Here is a 19994-nt window from a genome sequence, read left to right as displayed (position 1 = left end):
ACCAGGCTGAATTTGAGGTGTAGTCAACACACGAGAGAGACAGGATGCCATCCAGAGGGACCTGGACAGGCCTGAGCAGTGGGTCCAGGTGAACCTCATGAGGTTCAACAAACCCAAGTTCATGGTGTTGCACCTGGGTCAACTCTCATTACCAATACAAGCTGGGGGACGAAGCAATTGAGCACTGCCCTGCTGAAAAAGACCTGGGAGTACTGGTAGATGGGAAGCTGGATGTAAGCCAGCAATCCTTGCAGCCCAGACAGCCAACTCTATTCTGGGCTGCATCAAAAGAAGTGTGGCCAGCAGGTCAGGGAGGTGAGGCCTCACCTGGAATACTGTGTCCAGATGTGGAGTCCTCAGTGCAGGAGAGACATGGACCTGTCAGAGCACGTCCAGAGAGGGATACAAAAATGATCCGCAGAATGGAACACCTCTCCTATAAGGACAGGCTGGGAGAGCTGGGGCTGTTCAGCCTGGAGAAGGCTGTGAGGTGACCCAAGAGCAGCCTTTCAGTATCTAAAGGGGAGCTACAGGAAAGAAGGGAACAGACTCCTTAGCAGAGTTTGTGGTGATAGTAACTTGCCTCTTCTGTGCGTATAACAAGAAGCGTTCAGGAGAAAGATGTCAGACCTCAGGACTTGCCCCACAAAACAGATCATTCAGTGGAGATTTCTACTTTTGAAGTCAAAAGTTTTCTGTGTTTGTTTTTAATGACAGACTTGCATTATTCAACTGGAAACACTTCTGTCCAAGTCCCATTACTGAAGCAGGAACTGAAGAACAGGTCTGAATTGCTCGGGAGATCATCCCCTAGAAATATAATTAGTATACAAATTTTCCATTACTAAATTTATTTACAAGTTCAAATGTCTTATATAGTCCGTTTACAAAACAGGAACTCTGTATTACATTCTGTAGCAGTTTACAGTGGTAAGTAAAAGGAAAAGCCAATGTCCGTAATTAAATCGAACCTTTATTATTCCAAAAACAAATGCAAATATGCAGTATATTTCTGCTTCCATTGGCATATTTCTAAAATACATGTACAACTGTAACTAGTCAGCCCAGGCATTTGGTATAATGTTTTGTAATGTTTTCAAGTTGTGCCACGTTGGGATGTCACTGTAATAGCTGACAATGGAAAAATAAGCAAATGGAAAGTTATCCTAGTTTCAGAAGGAACAAAAAAAAAAAAAAAAAGAAAAGCAAAACCAGGTATTACACTCAATATTCTGAAGCAATTTAATGTTTGCTTTAAATGCGGTTATCAATTGTCATTCACGTTTATTGGCACCAACCCAACTGTATTCATCTCCAACCACGCCAAACCTTCAACGTTAACACAATAACGAAGGTCTTCTCTGCAACAGATGTCTGCAGCCCCAGGAGCCTATCATTAATTGTGAGGAAGATTATAATAAAGCTGTGTTATTCCTAAAAACCAGTTCCATGAGATCAGCAGAACACCGGCATAGAACTGCTATAGAAGCAATCACTTCTACTTGGTTCAAAACTGATTTTTCATAAGAGCCCAGAATTTCCAGGAGCTTCTGTAGAAGTTGGATGAAGAAGAGGAAGAAAAAAAAACAAACCCACAACAAAAATAACCAGCTTTCCTAGTTGTACTGAATAGGACTGGGAATGTTATTTGAAACTCACGCTTCAAACATCCTGAACTACTTTTCAGCAATATTGTCCTCTTTGAAGAAATTCTTTGTTGGATTATCAAATGCCTATACATAGTATCAGCACTAATTATATAGGATCTCCAGCAGTATAAAAGCACTTATCAAATCACATCCATCTACTGCAGTAATAAAACAAATTAGGAGTCTTGTCAGCAGCACATCAGAGGTCACAGGTATTTCTCTTATCCCTGCCATGGTTCTGCCCAAAACACAGTCCAAAGAGATTAGACGTGTTCAGCCCGATATCAGCGTTTGCATTAAAATCTCTCCCAGCTCTGTATGTGTGTATTTTAACTCCAAGAACACTGAGAAGATAAATCAGTAATGTTTTTGTTTTACATGAAGCTCTCACTCATTCTCTTTAGAGATGTGCTCTGTAGCTGCTTCCTTCATACATGTGCTCTGTTGCATTTCCAATGTATCTTCCTTAAAAGCAATCTCTACCTTCAAACAGAGTATGAGCATTAGACTACACAGTTTCACATCTCCGTTTGTCACCACCCATAAAAAACTGTAGTATACATTATGGGGCATCATTTCAAACACACAGATCTGGCTGCATGACTCAGGAAGCGATGCCAAAACACACCACAGTACATCTGCACATTTTTCTTCTCAGCTTCAACACAACTGACTAAACCAGAACACTGAATTCAACCCTGAGATTTGTCTTTCTGAATAACTTCTTGTGGGAAGAGCAGAAGATGAAGAACACTTTTTATTCTTGTGTCTTATTCCAGTGAGACACAACAAACAGATAAATAACAGAAGCTCACGAGAAACAGAATTAATCTTAACATGTCACTAAATGCCATACACACATCAGAAAGGGAAAGAAGCTATGCTGCGTACACTACTGCACTGCTAGATGTACATTCTTCAGGTTACCAGCTATAACTGTATCCCAGAAGTTATCATCTCACTTCTAGTTTTTTCCCCTCTAGAACGATTTGGATTTCTTTGGCATCCAAAGTCTCGTATTTCAAGAGAGCTTCTGCTAAATTCTTGTGTTCTTTTGCATGAGTCTTCAAGATGTTCTTTGCTCGTTCGTATGACTCCTAATATTAAACAAAAAAAATAAGTAGTAGGAATTTTTAAGAGTTGAACAAAAGTAACAGCAAAATTGTTTTTAAAATTGTTTCCAGGAAAATGCAGCTTGAAACGTAAAGTGGAGCCACACGTAGCACAGCTGGCAAGCTCCTGTCTCACCAACATCTAAGAGCAGCTGGCGTAACTGCTTGAGAAAACATAGCTTTATGCCAAACCTGCATTTTGCAGAAGTACAACTGAAAACCAAACCAACAGACAAGGCTGAGTGTTTTTAAATATGACTTAAAAAACTTTTGCTAGGTCGGTAAAGTTGCTTATTAACTATTTCATTGCACATTACTGACAGTGTTGCAGCATTCAAGACGTTCCTCAAAGTGTAAAGTTTCCCAAACATTACTGAGCTGTCCAAGTTTATCATGTACATCCAGAAAGGTGAATGCTACCCAGCAAGTTATCTGTTGCTGCAAGTAGAGCTGCCAGCACCGTCAGCTTCAATTTTAACTTTCAGTTCTACATTGACAGCTCTTTAGCTCACCGAGTCAGTTCAGAAACAGCTTCAGCAATAGCTTTAAGGGTTTAATATTACTAGATATAAATAATGCTTATGCCTGTATGAAACTAATTCAGAATACCAGAACAGATCCAGAAGTTTGGTGACAATCAACTGTTACAAACTTCCCTAAGCATCTGATTCTGATCCCCGTGAGGAACAGAACCCCTGACCAAATGACTCTGATCTCATCCCACACGGCAATTTCTACACAAAATGAGTTAGCTGCAAGTTATGAAATGCGGGAGTAACACACAGCTGTCATATCTGTTCTCTAAAACTTTACAGCACTATTTTTTTTTCCCCTATGAATTAAGTACACAACATACAAACCCCGATGTAATGCAAGAGGCAGCATTAAGGAACATTAAAAACCCAGCATCATCACCTTGTTATCCAGTGCTTCCAAAGGAAAATACACAAGAAGTTTTGACATGCAGAGATTCCAAGTTGCTGCTACATGAAATACTGGGAATACTTGCAACAGCCTATTTGTTTTCACTGGCACACATTACCAAACTAAACTGATGCTCAACTCATCTCTCAACAAGTGTATTACAGCAAAAGGAAGACTCTTACCCGTAGAAGTGTTCTTACTTCTTGTTCAATTGCAGATTGAGTTTCAGGGCTAACTTTACCAGGGTCAGTATAGGTCATAACACCAAGCTAAAGCAATAAACAAGAAAAGATATCTTAGCATTGTTACAACACTGCACTTAAAACACTCTGTAAGAGCTTAATCACCCACTGCTTGTCCATGCAAACAAATAAAATTGTTCACAAAAGGAACTTCAAACAGAAGCAGCAAAACAAGAAGCCTATCCGTGAACTATGTAGGTACTGCAGAGTTCTGTTGCCATAGATCATAGTAAAGAACCTTAAGTATTTCATTTAAAAGGAAAACAAAAACTTCAGACTACTAACATGAAAACAGTGATGATGAAAGAAGTTTAGTTAGAAGTATACAAGACCCAACGCTTCCTTCACTCTGCCCAACATGGTAAGATTATTCTCAACTCCAAAATGTTTCATTTTGCTCAATTTTTTTTTTCCTGCAGACCTCAGTAACTTCTGAGGTCATTTCGAGAAGAAGACCTTGCAAGTTGATTTTTAAACTACCATACACACAGGTTTTCTCATTCAGTTTTCTATAGCAGGGCCAATCATAAAGCCTTCCTTTTTGGCAGAACTACTTTGCCTACCATAACTGACAGTTACAGAGCATTCCTGTGTAGCATTTAAGTATTTAAGCACTGATGATACACTACCTTCTCACTCATTCCAAATCTAGTCACCATCAGTCTTGCAATTTTAGTAGCGTTGTCAAAATCACTGGAAGCACCTGGATAGCAAACAAATTTAAGTTAATTACTGAAACCAAGTTAAACATGCCTGTCCATGAACTCTGACCAGAAATTCTTCTAACTACTGATGACTTGACCTGTTGTGATGTGATCACTTCCAAATATGAGCTCTTCTGCCACTCTTCCTCCCATGCAAACATCCATCTGAGCAAGTAACTGGGATCTAGTTTCACTCCATCTGTCATTTTCTGGTAGCAAAGACACCTGGAAGATAAAGAAACAGGTAACAAACTGAAATAATCTGAAAAGTATTCTTGTAAATCCAAAGAGGATGTAATGGCTTTTACACAACTATGCGAGTGCTCTGGGCATCCTCCTAGGCTATGCCCTCATCAGGTTTGCCTGGTCTACTTGCTGAAATTGCTTCCTTTGAGCCATGAGCGCAAAAAAAATTAATTAACTACAGAAGCTTACAAGTAGGACCAGCAATAGAACAACCCATTCTATTAATTTCTCCTTATTTTCTACATTTGGACTGTGCAGCGTTTGAGGCATGGACTCAGATGTGAAGGATCCAAATTGTTTATTACAAGTTCTCACATCCCTCATATACCTTCACAAGTTTTTGTTTTCTGTCTTTCCCAACCACCTTTACATGTCAACAAAGCATTCTACAAAACGCTTTTCAACTGTCCATGCAGGCATATATTCAATCAGAGCTGTGAGTCCCTTCTTCTCCTTCTAGAGGTGTCCTTGGTTCTCATGCTGTTTATCTTGCTCCACAGCTGCTGCTCTGAACAGCTTTTCTTGTATTCCCACAGGACTGAGCACAAATCAACTTCCTGGATGATTCACACCAATTACTTCATTTATCTGAACACATTAACTTGCGTAAAAGTTCCACAGAAACCGACAGACTGGAACTACACTTTCTCTTTCCTGCCATGAGCTGCCATGTGCTCACACAGAAACAGTACTGATGGGACAGAAAGAAGGTAATCAACTAATTTGGTTTAGAAAAAGCCACACTAGGCACAAAATAAATGGATAAAGTATGTCTGTATTAGAAGTGCAGCTGAGCAATGTTTCTGCTCTCTCACAAAATTACAAAAACACTTACGTGCCCCAGGGTTGTTCCCCGTGTCATGATGGTAGCCTTGTTGATTGGCATTGCATCCTTGGTATAGTAGGCCATGATGGCGTGTCCAGACTCGTGGTAAGCAGTGATGGTTTTGTTTTTTTCATCAATTTCTACACTTCTGCGTTCAGGTCCTTAAAAGGAAGCAACACTAAACAAACTTGCCTGGTTGCCATGATACCCATGGATTATACATGCTCAGAGTACAAAGAAGCAGTTGAACAGCATACAAGCGCAACTAAAATCCTACCTGTACACTTTGCATTTAATGAACATTAATTAGTGTCCAAAACTGACCTACCTGTACTTAACAGCAAAGATGCTTCTAAAGGAATAGACTAAAATAAATATGATTTTGTATAGCTGACGAAATTGCACTTCCTCTCAAGTTTGAATAAAATAGACCTTAAGCCTAACGTCACAGGTGTCATAATGGTAACACAACTGGTAGCTGAACAGGAATTCTGGGTTTCTAGTTTCCTATTCCCCTCCACATATTCCTAAATGGAGGGTAGGAGGAAATCAAACCTATGCCATCTTCTGGGTTCAAGTATAAAACACAATTTCTGAGAAAACAAAAAATCTCTCTTCTTCTATGAAGGCGTAAATCACACACAGAGAAAATGGCTTTAACATATACCTATGTGTTACGTATATTATATCTTACCCATTAGAATTTTGTCCTTGGAGAATTCCAACTCCTTCATGGTTACCATATCTTTTCCATCAACAGCTGCCTTTAAGGCAGCTTGATTCACAAGATTCTCAAGCTCTGCTCCAGAAAAACCAACTGTGCCTCGTGCAATTATTTCTGGATCAACAGCTGTGGGGAAAATAAGAAAGTCATTAGAGTCCACATTACTCCTGAAAAATCTTCCACCGTGAACAGATACCAAGAAGTGATCAAATTATGAACATCACATTCTACTAAAAATTCTGCATTTAACAGAAGTGCTCAAGCTTTAAAAGAATGCTAATGCTAAAAGGTACCACAACCTGCTACGGGGTGGTAAGAAACACTGTCTCAGAAAGCTGCCTTAATACTCTGTACCATTGTGTTTTATTGTGTTGTTTATTTTTAGGTACAAGGTAAAGATATTGCTGCTGTTAGAATAAAGGGCTGAGACATCAACAGGCTGATTGAGAAAGAACAGTTATGTCAAGATACTGTAATTATGTATTTACTTACATTGATCGTACTTGATTTTATTAAGGTACCATTTCAGAATTTCCGTACGACCTCTTACATCAGGCTTGGGAACAGTAACTTGCATGTCAAAGCGACCAGGACGAATTAAAGCACTAAGGGGAAAAGATGGTTTAATATACTTACATAAAAAGGCTGCAGTAAACTGTTCCTAAGAGATATGAAGACAAATCTACCTGATCCTTCTAAAGACATCTACATAAACCAGGTTTCTTTCCTGATTTGTAGCTAAAAAGTCAGATGAAAGATGCATTACCAACCAATTTTAAATGGTTTTGTATTTGTAAATACAACAAGATGCTTGTTGTTAACTACTGCTGAAGTGCACTGCAAACAAGGAACAAAGCCAGTCAAATTAAGTGGAAAATCTTGCAGAAGTTTTAGTTATTTAAAAGCAGGTTACTTATTTCTTAATACTCAGCTTAACAACCTTTTACGTGCCAAAAACTCTTCAATTTACAAACCTCTTTAGCTGAAAATACCTTCAACTATAACGCTGTAAGAACTGAAAACTACCAAAGCAAGCTTTAGTTGTTGTATGACTTTAAGAAAAAAAAACAAAAAAACCCAACAAAACATGCCATGGAAATGATCAATGAGTCATACTCACTTATCTAATGCTTCAGGGAAGTTTGTTGCACCAATAATAACAACACCTTCATTAGGTTTAAAGCTGTATTTAAAAAAGAAAAGAAAGGCAAAAAAATATTTTTATACAGAATTAACACTTATTTTTAAACAATTTCTATTGCTTATTAGGAGTGACCTCAACTTACATTGAAGTCATCTCAACCCACATTTCATCCACAAATGACCACATTTAACCCAGTAACTGGTTGAAAATCATGCCCTGATCTTACAGTTGAGATCTGGAATCATTTCTTATCAGATAACTGTGGATACTACACTCCTGTAACTTAAAAGCTTCTGTGTTACTTAAGGCCATTAATGACTACTATCTACTACTGCCAACAGTAACACAGGAGTATTCTCTTAATATCATATGCATTTATAACCTTCAAAGTATTTAAAAGTTAAGACAACCAAAGCTGTAAGGCAGAAAAATTCACCCAAGTACTCAAAATACTAGTCAACACTTTCTATACCCTCAGAATCCAGATATTTACCCATCCATTTCAGCGAGAAGTTGATTAATAGTCTGCCTTGAATATGGATGCATTGGAGATTCAATTCTCTTACCACCAACAGAGTCCAACTCATCAATAAATATAACACAAGGTGCATTCGCCTTTGCTTCCCCTGACAAAAGAAGAATAGCTGAAGGACACTTCAACCACACACACTAACAAAAGGCATAAAATGCAGTTCAGGATTCTACTATTTCTATTAGTCTTGCATTATGGAACACTGTATCATCACCAAAATGGTCTCAATTTTAGCATCCGCTTCAAAAATGATATTTCATCCTTGAAGCAACACAAAGAAGCAAGTTCTTCATCTCTACACCAGTTTCTTATCATGTTACAAAAAATTACAAGTACAGTAGATTAAGAAAGTCATCCTATCTTCTATTGGCTCCATAGAACAGTTGATTTCACAGGCTCAGGTACAGAACATTGACCTATCAAGCAAAAACAATGTCATTTTTACAGAGTCGGCCTTTTAGTGGTGAAAGACATCACCCTCAAGCACACAGGTAATGAAAACAAAATAAATGGCTTTATTGGTTAGCCTGATACAGTACTATTTTCCAGTAACCAAAACTGTACCTTATCAAAGCTCATACTTTCACTATCTGTAAACAACACTGAACACTCACCTTGCACCACTGAAAGATTTCAAAAACACAAAAACTTACTAAATAGGCTTCGGATACGACTCGCTCCCACACCGACAAACATCTCATCGAACTCTGACCCAGAAGCATAATAAAATGGTACATCAGCTTCACCAGCTACAGCTCGGGCAAGAAGAGTTTTGCCAGTACCAGGTGGTCCAACCAACAGAATACCTGGAAGGAAAGAAAATGTAAAAGAAAAAACAAGCCAACAACAATAAATTTATGCAGCCTCATTATACAGCTGTGCTTTTCGTGCACTAAAGGAATTCACATTTGCCTTCAAAAAGCTGTGAATATCCTATTTCAGATTGCTTGTTTCTTGCAGTATGAAGGGCCTTCTTTTAAAAGATCTGGAGTCTGATCCACATTTAAACAACTACAAAAAAGGTTTGTAAGACTATCAAATAAAAGCTGAAACAGAACAAAAATGAGGAAATCCACTACAAATGCCTAACACCGTTTTACTGTTTATCTCAAATATAAACAAAATGAAACAGTGGTATTTGGTACCACTTTGGTCATGCACCTTTTTGACTCCAAAACCAAAGGAAAAATTATTCAGAGATTAGTCTGCAAATCAGTCATTTAACATGGAACAAAGCTACAACACTCAGCGTGGAATAAAGACAAAGGTGGCCACGTGTACATACAATTCTCACTTTTGTGAGCAATGATTCTTACCTTTCGGAAGTTTGCCTCCCAGTACAGTAAATTTATGTGGGTTTTTCAGGAATTCCACAACTTCCTGCAATTCCTGTTTAGCTTCTTCAACCTAAACATTAAAAGTGTGTCACAAAAAGTCAATAAGCATTCATAAAATACTGCATCTTTTTTGTAGACAAACTTTGTACTATAGACTTAGATAAGTTTATTGGAACAAAAATATAAAATGGAAAGAAAGGAGATAAGAGTATCACAAAACTTTTGTGTTGATACCAAGCCTATTTCTTACAATTGTTTACATGAATGGTTAATACTGAAGTTCACAAAACTAAGGGATAACCAAACAGTCTGGGACCAGATCTGACCAACAAGGCAAATATGGAATCACAAACTATGTCAAGATATCAGCTTAATCAGTTAAAAAGATTAAGTTATTCAGGCAAGGGGAAGTCCTCATTTTCCAACATACAGCCAAGGAACAGATGAAGAACAAAAATAATAAAGTTATCCCTCCAGCAGTGCAAGGCCCACTTGTTTCTAGGAATCACCATATCTCCAATAAATACATAAAAATGCAATTATCATGTCTTTCAAATATAGAAAGAAATGTGCAAAGTCAAAGAAAACCACAGATTATAACTTGAAGTCAGTCTGCAGCTCTGCTTAGATTCAATCACACTGAAAAAGTTGTGGAGGAAGGAGAGAAGCAGAGAAATGAGGTCAGTTACTGAAGACTGCAATGCTCCTCTACTTCACAGAAATGGAAAATGTAATCCTATCATTCAAGTTCTCTGTTCATCTTAGGCTTATCCGAGTATGAGAAAGATGTGTTTCTTTTAAAACAGGTTACTAAAAGCAGATCCTTTAACACAGTAAGACAACCTCCAAGCTCACAGTGCTTACTCAAAAAATGAACAAATTTTTTAATTTACTTTTGGGTTCAAATTTTTGAACTTACCCCTTTCACATGTTCAAAGGTAACATTTTTCAGCTGGATTGGATCCACTGCTGCATCAAAGATACTTGATGTTCTAAAGCGCACTGACAGCAAATAGCAGAAAAGGCAAAATTTATGCAGTCATTTTGTTCCAAGGGCAAACTTTGCACTGAAATCCAACTGAGTGCAACTGACACTGATGATATGATATCACATCATTTAAATTCAAAGACTAACACCATCTATGAACAGACTACTTCTATGTTAATTTCTATGCAACTGTTTCACTGAAATAATCAGGAAAAAAATACTAAAAATCAAAGTTATTCTTGAAAAACATTCTGTAGCACTACTATTTTAAAAACTTCAGTCGAAAGCAGTAGTTATTTGTCACTAGTACACTGAAATTTTATCCTAAAACAATCACAGGAAAACACATTTTATTTGAGCTAAACATGCAGGGAAGAATAAAGTGAAATGGTTTTAAAAAGGTAACTAACCAGCATCTGAAAAGGAGCCTTTCCCAGGTAAAAATGAGGAATATACAGCAAGATAAAAACATAAAACAAAGAGAAAGAAGGAAAGCAAACGGGATCTTCTTAAGGAATCTGTAAAAGAAAACGAAGAAAAATATTAAATAGGCTAAAATAAACTACTTTCTGAAAGCAAAGACAAAAATACACAAACTAAAGCAACTTACCGAGTGTTTTTTGCAGGAATACCTGTGCTTTCAAAAAGCCTTCTGCAAAACCTGTTTTAAAAGCATCCTGGTGAGCTTCTGGGATGTTTTTTGTTTTCATTAACGCATCCAAGTTCTCAATGTCAATTCTTCGTTTTCTCAGTATAAAGCCCTAAAACACATTCCACAAGAATGTTAGTCTATGCTAAGTTGTATTATACAGTTAACTACTTTGGTACCGTGGGTGAGGGGAAGGGAAAAATAAAAGCTTAAAGTTCAGTGCTGCAGGGTCAGACAATATCGGGCAGTAGGCTGAGATCACAAAGGTACAAGCAAGAGCCATCTTGACTTTTGCTCTGAACAGATCAGGCTCAGAACCCCAATCAGACAACTGAGCTTTACAGACTGGATTCAGTGCAAGTTATTAGCTTAAACCCTTTCCTTCATGAAAACCACTTATTATTCCCAAATGCGAAATACCTTCCAGCTATAGTTTTGACAGTGTTGGTTAAATATGTATTACACACCCTCACAAATTAAAGACCACCACACAGAGCTAGCACTGGTGTATCTCCATCCACAGAAAATCTAGTCCACGGATTAAGTAAATCACACAGGCCTAAACAAATTGGAAAGTTCAGAGCTAATTTACACATAAAATAAGAACCAATGATATAATTAGCCTGACTTCCATATAACCAGTTAGAAGCAAGGAATATCAAAATGAACTTTGTCTTGTTAAGTGCCTGCCTACCCCAAGCCTAGAGTTCTCTACTGAATTAAGAGCAGACAAGTTTTTAAACCCATAAAAACATCAAGTTTAGTTTTTGCATCTTAAAAAAAGATCATTACTACAATAAGTCTATTCTCAAAGCATCAATAAAATGCTGAATTACTAGGAAAAAAAAATTAAGAAAAAGGTTTTATGTTAAATAGCGGTATTTCTGTTTAAATACTTAACCAACTCCAAGCTATTTTTAACAAAACCGCAGAAACAGAATAGACAATTTTATTTCCAAAAGTTCAAGACAGTTTTTAGATTTGAAATTATCTCCCTAAAGATTAAAATAATCTCTAGTCATAAGATATTAATGCACAGATTTGTTTAATAAGAAAATCAGTATGTTGCTGTTTAGCTCAGGACTTAGAATTATTAACGTAAAAAAAATACCTTGGAGCACTCTTGGTAAATTACAAAGATTTATTCAAGAAAAAGAGATTGTCTGAAAATGCTCAGCACAACTTCCTAAAGTTATCTGTATTTACCTTCAAAAGTGATGGAAGTGAACTCTTTGTTTCGGTCAGTTGTTCAGTGGTTGACTGCAAACGCCTTGATCTTGACCGCAAAGTCTTAAAGCTCCGAGTCTGTACATAAACTTGGGTTTTAAAACAAAAATAATTATCAGAAATGGAAAGTCAAGAACTATCCCTTGCTACCACACTATGATTAAAAACATAGGAAACGTCAGTGTATTAAACGAAAAATATCTGAACCAAATATAACCTCCCCCAAATAATCAAGTTAGAAACTGAACTGAGTCACAGACCATTTCCACCCAAAAAAGTGTGAAGCTGTCTGAAGGCACCTTTGGATCTATTAGGAATAAACAATATAAATAAATACATCAAAACATTTTAGTGATGGACGTGCATTGCTAGGCAATCCTGAGCAACAGCTGCAATCCAAACTTTCAATTTCAAGTATGCTCTGCTGTGTTTTATAACATTTTTACCATAATAATTTTTAAGGATAATTGATCAGCTCTATCATCATCTCTGAGAACAGCAGAGACAGATTAATTAAATCCAGGCACACTGGCAACTCTTATATTTGAAATCTGATCCAGAAGGATGGGAATAAAGATTCATGCTTTAAAACAGGCTCTGTTCAAAAGATCAGCTAAAAAGCAGACCAGAAGCGATCCCAAATGACTGTGATGCATTACTAATGTAGAAAGTAACAAAAGAAATCAGGCTGTTTAAATACAAGGAGTTCATAACACTGCAAGTCTTCTTTTATCACAACAGAAACCTTGTGGTGGACATTTTAATCACATAAAACACAAAAGCCAGGAACGTTAAACTTCTTTCACTACTGCATTCTAAGATAATCAACAGCAGTCTAAAGGTTAGTCGTTAAGTGAGACTTCTTTTATCACAGAACAGCACCATGGAAAAGGGACTTCCACAGATCACTCACTCCAACCCCTGTTCAAAAAAGGGCAAACTTCAACATCAGATCAGACAGTTCAGTCACAACCTCTCCAGAAAATCTGTGCCAGAACTTCATCATGACACTGAGAAAACTCCCCAGCACAAATTTCCTTTGTTATTACTTGCAGCTGCTGCCTTTCCTTCAAGGTGCACAAGAGAAGTATAACTGATTTACCTCTACCAGCAATTAGATTGTATCTTGCCCTCTCTTCTGCTAACTTTAAAAACTCAATTCCTTCAGCTTCCACCGCACTTAAAGCGCATTACACTCTGTACCCTTCCAATGATGGGCTGCTTCTACTTTGTCAACACTTCTCTCGTAACTGAGAGACAAACCAGATATGGTATCCAGATGCAGCCTCAGAAGAACTGAACGAATGTCCATGTCTGAACTCACTGAGCTCCTGGTTATCTTCTTGCTAAAACAGCCCTGCTAATACCCATCATATATCCAGTATTTAAACAAATCATGAAACCACTGAAAGACAATCAGATTCAACAGATTTATGGATTCAAAATAAATCTTCTGTTGTCTTTTAATATTATCCACAAATATTAACAACTTTGAACGATATTCTCTTGTTACAGCACATTTACTAACTTAATTCTGGAAACATACCTGGCCAACACCTGAGCTCAGAACAGAAATGTTGGAGGGGATGATGCTGCCGTCTGTACAAACATGATGAACGTAAAGCACTAAAGATGTCCACGAAACCTGTAAGAATTGATAGAACATAAACACAAGTTAGATAGTAATTAAATACTACTTCTCACACAGGTTGTTTCTCCCTTTCTTAAAAGTGAATCCCATTTTACTGCTCCCCCCATCCTTAATCCCATCCACATGGCTGACAGTCAAGATGTTGCTTACATGCTTCTTTCCCTAACACACCGTTGAACATCTTTAAACACAGGAAGTGAAGGTATCATAAGGCCAATCCCAACAAAACATAAATAAGGAAACACTCTTGCTTTGTTGTTTTTTTCCCCCAGCAATGAAATGCTGTGTCCTGTTAACAGCTAGTTACCCTGAACTCCCTTTTATTTAGTTCTCATGTAACACTGCTTCAAACAAAATTGGAACAGCCTTATGTAAACTGGAGATTTTCACAAATGTGTTCCACTAGTAGATGGGCAAAATCCATTTTCTTTGGTGGAATAAAGTGGTGATTAAATTTCTAGCTCAGTCTTGTCATGAAGACAACATGTACTCATGCCACAGCTGAGTTCAGATGAGTTCAACTATCACCAACTTCAAGCACGAGCTCAAAACTGGATTCAGATTTCTAAAAAAAACAAAACTCCCATAATCCACAAAGCGCAATTCTAGGGACAATCTGCATACAGTGAACAAGATATCAGCACCCTTTACATTAAAAATGTTATCAGACATTTTTAAACTACAAATCATTTACAACACAAGAAATTAAACTGCAGAACAGCGCTCACTTTCACAATTGACCCATTTTCATCAGCACTTTACTCTAAAACATACCATGCTTATTCTCAAAGAATGACTCAGCAGAGACGTACGACGTATGCCACGGTGATGAGACTTTGTTGTCTGGGTAGTACCCAGGAAGCAACCTGTTCACAAGCTCTTTGTAATGCTTAGGTTTCAAATCAGACAATCCCAGGTCTCTGAAATTAAACACAGACTGGGGGGGAGGGAAAAGATAAGTGTAAGTGTTCAGAATTTACTTCATATTAATAATAACTTGGAATTAACCATTAAAATGGTAAAATATAGGTGTATAACTCATTGCATAACTTGTATTTTACAGATGGGTGTTTTTTAATCACACTCAATGCTACAAAAGCATTTTTTCCTATTGGCTTTGACCCTTTATATATTAGCCTCTCAAGAGAGCTTCTCGCTAGTCTTAATATTTTCTTAAACAAGAAGTAAATGTATGTCAAGCTATCCAAAATGTATTTGCGCATAAATTTTGGGTTTTTTTACTGTCAGGTCATTATGGATTCTATTTTCATTTCTCCTAAATCATTTTAATGTAAATTTTATGTTGTATTTTTGAGATGAAACTAGATTCTCAAGTAAGACATACATGAATAAAACATCAAAAGCTGAAGTCATTTTAAGAGAGTCTCCTGGATGTATCTGCAGTTATCACTGCACTCAAAGTTGATTTCAGCAGTTGATTTCTTCATCTCAAAAAGTTATAACTGAGACACACACTAGCTGCATTTTTTTCTTATTAATAAAATACTGTATTTCTGTAGGACTAACAAAGCACTGACTTACTGAAGGTCTGTCAATAAAAAGTTGCATTCTATCCATGCATATTCCCATTACATTGTTTTATAAAATGAGTCAAATATTGAATCAAGTTATAAGCAAACAACCCATTTTCCAAACGTTTCCAGTACCTCACTGCTCTGAGCATCGTGCTCCGAGGTGGTGTCTCTCTGGACAGGCTGCTTTGATGTCGTGCTGGCAGCAGCAGGTGTGGGTTTTGGAGAATGGAAGGCATTGATAAGGTGACTCAAAGGAACGGTGGCCTGTAAGAAGAAAAATATATATTTAAAGCTGCCTTCAACAATTTAAACAAGTCTCCCTTCTAAACTATGGCTTACAATTATCTTGTACATTGCCTTTTAAGCAAGAACTGCATAATAAATCAGGTGTTCTTATCTTAGCTCCAACACTACGCTGTGAGTGAGTAGCTCAAAATACAGAAAAATTGAGAGTTTAAGTATGTACAACAACTACATTTCCTCTTCCTTTTCAAATGCAACATGGATTCTAGAAAATAATCACTACATTTTCAAATACAGAAACAGCTACAGATTATCAACATTCAGGCAACAGAGACTGCCCTCAATTCCCACCTAACACACTTAGTTACAGAAAACTTACACAACATATGGATGCTTGCTGAAATAGTATGAAAAGAAAGTTAGTGTTACAGTTAATACTTCCATCCTGAATTTCCAGACTGTTTTTCCTCCAAGTATAATTTATTTGCTGTACTACAGATAGTAGTAAATTATATTGTTCTGTTTTCTTTGACAAGTAATCCACAATTTTGTATCTTATTTGCATGAAACAATTGAAACTAAAGGTGATTTTCCCTCATAGGAACTAAGCCTCCATCCATAGGAAAGATGTGGAGCTTTTGAAGAAGGTCCAGAGAAGGGCCAGGGAGATGAATTAGAGCACTTTTCCCATCAAGACTGGCTGGAAGAGCTGGGCTTGTTCAGCCTGGAAAAGAGCTGCGGGGAGATCTCACTGCAGCTCTCTAATATTTAAAGGAAGATGATAAACATGACCCTGTGGCAGGATGGTTGGAACTTTACAGTCCTTGAGGTCCCTTCCAACCCAAGCTATTCTATGACCACAGTCAGTTAAATTACCTTCCAAATTGAAGCATACAGGCACATAAAAAGGAAACCCAGAACTGGAGAGATAGAGGTAAAGAAACAGCAAACTGTTTCCACACTGAAAAAATCTGCAAGTTGACACCAACTCTTGAAATGCTTAATTGCTGTTTATTTACGGTTATTGCCTTTCAGAAACTCTCTTTACGTGGTATTCCTGAGGCCTTCTTGGTGTGAAGACAAAACTAAGCATAAAGATGACCCTTCTAGTAGACTTCACAATGTAGCTGCAGAAGAGAACTCTCTTCAAGCAAAATAAACAGAAAAAGAAATGTAAATGAGATCACTCCTCTCACCAACGGCCAGGACTCAACTTCAGATATTAAGGTGGACTATTATAACACAGAAAACTCTAGATTACATGAATACACAGTACAACTCATCTCAACGCTTCTGAAATGCCCCATTGCCAGCACGCTTCACTACGTTGGGCTGCAGCTCCTGCTGTGCGAATGTTGCCTTGCAACTGCTGATTGAGCCCCTGCTTAAGATCTGCAAGAACTTCCACGTGCTTTGACTGAAGATCCAGAAATACCATGCTGCACAACATGGTAAGTCCTTCAGAATTAGCTGTTCCAAGTTAAACTGCAGAAGTTTGCACTAAGATTATAAAGGCTCCAATGGTCAAAGTCGGCACTCTCAGTGCTTACCAAACTTCCCCCGTGCATTTCCCAATACAAAAATGTGGCACGACGCATTCCCAAAACTAACGTCACTCCTCTCACTTCACGACACCAACAAAAGCAATTAACACAAAGCTCACTATAACACAGTAATCCCACCAATGCAGAACACGGGAATAAAAGCACTGGCTCAGATGGAAGCCCACACAATTCACAAGTGGCATCTAGCTCACCGACTCACGACGGCGTCTTCCCTTCCAACTGCATCCAAATTGTTTTACGTAACATAATTAAAGGCCTTCTCTTCCACTTACGCCTAAGCCGCTTCTTTGTCACTGCCACAACGCCCCGTGACAACGAACCGCACAACTCCAGCTGTGCTAAAAGAGCCCCTTGCTTCCGTAACACAAACAATCTGAAATGCTCCCCTGCAGGTTACCCCTCCTGGCCTCCGACGTGGAGCTTCAGCCGTCCCCTGCTCTCTCCCCAGTGCCACGTTCTGCCGCCCCAGAACACCGAACTGCCGCCAGCCCACAGCCCCAAAGGAGCCCCAAAGGAGTCGCCCAGCGAGGAAGGGCCGCGAACTGCGCACCGCCAGCCGCCTTACCTGAGGCTGCACGGTGGAAAACGAAAACATCCTCCCGGTGACGGCCCCGGGGCGCTGCCCCGCTGCTCAGCCTACAACACAAAGCCGTGCCCTCCCGCCGCCCGGCCGCTGTGGCAGCCGCCGCGAGCAGGAGGACCCCGCCAGCCGGGAAAATGGCCGCCCCCTGCGGCCGACAGCCACCAGGCCCCGAGCGATCCAGGAAGCGGTGGAAGAGCTTCCGGATCGCAATGCACACCTTCCCCCTCCACCCCACCCCGTCCCTGCCGCCGCCCCGCAACCGGGTCGCGTAGCAACACGTTTGTCCGTCAGCACGCACCACATGCGTCGGGCACCCCCCGCCAGGCAACGGTCTGTGGGTTGGGGCCGAAGGCTGCATCTGAGCTCCTATATCAGCACGTCTATTCAAGCAAACACTGCCAGTATCAGTAACCCAAATGCTGTTAAATGCTTTACGTGAAGTACATAACTTAAAACAGAAGCCTGATGATGCCATCTTGGAGGAGCGGCTGAGGGAGCTGGGATTGTTCAGCCTGGAGAAGTGGAGGCTCAGGGGAGCCCTTATAGCTCTCTATAACTTCCTGAAGGGAGGTTGTAGTGAGCTGGGGGTTGGCCTCTTCTCTCATGTAATCAGTGATAGAACTAGAAGGAATGGTTTAAGCTGCGTCAGGGGAGATTCAGGCTGGACATTAGGAAGTATTACTTCTCAGAGAGGGTGGTCAGGCATTGGAATGCACTGCCCAGGGAGGTGGTGGAGTCACCGACCATGGGAGTGTTCAAGAAACGTTTGGATGTTGTGTTGAGGAATATGATTTAGCCTGGAAGTATTGGTAATGGTTGGACTAGATGATCTTCTAGGTCTTTTCCAACCTTGATAATTCTGACTGAGTTACTGAAGGCCATAGTTCTGCACTGACCTCTAGAGAGATGGCTCTCTATAACACAGAGACAGCAGCAGGGCAATGATGGCTGGTAGGAATGAATTGCTGATAGCAATGTAGACAGAAAAGCAAGATAAAAGCCAACAGGGAGGGATATTAAAAAAATAAAGACTGGGAGAACAGCTGAGAGCAGTAAAACTGGTAAACACCGAGAGCCCTAAACCTGGGAGCGGAAGGTCTGCACTCTAATATAGCTGTATCACAGATGGTTTGTCACAAGGCCACGGTTTGATAACAGGAAGACAGCAACAAGGTTATTTGCACTGCATATGCTATTCCTGTTGCTGCTGTTGCAACAGCAATGCAGGCTTAGGCTGTGGAGATACACAAAATAAACAGAAAACACAGTGACCTGAACTGAAACAAATGGAGGCTGAAGTGGGAACTGGAGGGAGGCAAAAGATCATAGAACTACTTCTGAACAAGAAATCTAAATGACAAATTCTCAGAGTTAACTGCAACATCTTTTACACAGAATCACAGAATTGTAGGGGTTGGAAGGGACCTCTAGAGATCGAGTCCAACCCCCCTGCCAAAGCAGGCTCCCTACACCACGTCACACAGGTAGGCGTCCAGGCGGGTCTTGAATATCTCCAGAGAAGGAGACTCCACCACCTCCCTGGGCAGCCTGTTCCAGTGCTCCGTCACCCTCACTGTAAAGAAGTTCTTCCACACATTCGTGCGGAACTTCCTATGCTGTACTTTCATCCCATTACCCCTAGTCCTATCCCCACGCACTACTGAAAAGAGACCAGCCTCACCACTATGGCTCCCACACCTCAGGTATTTATAAACCTGGATCAAGTCCCCTCTCAGCCTTCTTAAGGCTAAACAGACCCAGTTCCCTAAGTCTTTCCTCATAGGGGAGATGCTCCAGGCCCTTCACCATCTTTGTGGCCCTCCGCTGGACTCTTTCCAAGAGATCCCTGTCTTTTTTGTACTGGGGAGCCCAGAACTGGACACAATATTCCAGATATTCCAGATTTACAATGTAATCATCGATTATCGCTAAAAAAACAAATCCACACACACAAAAGGTTGTTTCCAGCTGCTCTATGTGATGTAAGTAGTAAACGATCAGGGAATGCCTCCAGCCAGAACAGGGAGGCTGTGATGAAGAGCTGTGGTGTAGCAGAGGGGACAGGATCAATGTGAGGCAGGGACACTGGAGCAGCGCTCACACGCTGTGAGAG

The 19994-nt window shown here is 39.4% G+C and overlaps 1 protein-coding gene across 1 annotated transcript; it reads right to left on the bottom strand.

Annotated features, from left to right (window-relative positions):
- Nucleotides 1-953: 953 nt before the first annotated feature.
- Nucleotides 954-18051, bottom strand: YME1L1 (YME1 like 1 ATPase). The gene is made up of 19 exons (XM_015853232.3): nucleotides 17864-18051; nucleotides 15623-15754; nucleotides 14730-14892; nucleotides 13851-13949; nucleotides 12284-12393; nucleotides 11039-11189; nucleotides 10839-10946; nucleotides 10360-10442; nucleotides 9420-9510; nucleotides 8757-8909; nucleotides 8065-8197; nucleotides 7548-7610; nucleotides 6920-7032; nucleotides 6398-6553; nucleotides 5713-5864; nucleotides 4730-4856; nucleotides 4557-4630; nucleotides 3868-3954; nucleotides 954-2746 (listed from the first exon to the last, which is right to left on the bottom strand). The coding sequence occupies exons 1-19, from the start codon at nucleotides 17891-17893 to the stop codon at nucleotides 2603-2605; spliced, it is 2169 nt and encodes a 722-aa protein (XP_015708718.2). The 5' UTR covers nucleotides 17894-18051; the 3' UTR covers nucleotides 954-2602.
- Between the last annotated feature and the right edge of the window lie 1943 nt (nucleotides 18052-19994).

The sequence above is a fragment of the Coturnix japonica genome, chromosome 2 (genome assembly GCF_054131305.1).
Source record: "Coturnix japonica strain WE chromosome 2, WE-NBRP24, whole genome shotgun sequence".
Lineage (NCBI taxonomy): Eukaryota > Metazoa > Chordata > Aves > Galliformes > Phasianidae > Coturnix > Coturnix japonica.
Note: the sequence above shows the minus strand (reverse complement) of the source record. Positions and strands in the feature narration are given on the sequence as shown.

Excerpts from the sequence above, each read along its gene's own strand:
- YME1L1 (XM_015853232.3), bottom strand. The coding sequence starts at position 17,893 with ATGTTTTCGTTTTCCACCGTGCAGCCTCAG. Across the intron at positions 10,947-11,038 it reads ATTCCTGCAAAAAACACTCG|ATTCCTTAAGAAGATCCCGT; the intron begins GTAAGTTGCTTT and ends TTTCTTTTACAG. Across the intron at positions 2,747-3,867 it reads AAGTAAGAACACTTCTACGG|GAGTCATACGAACGAGCAAA; the intron begins GTAAGAGTCTTC and ends GTTTAATATTAG.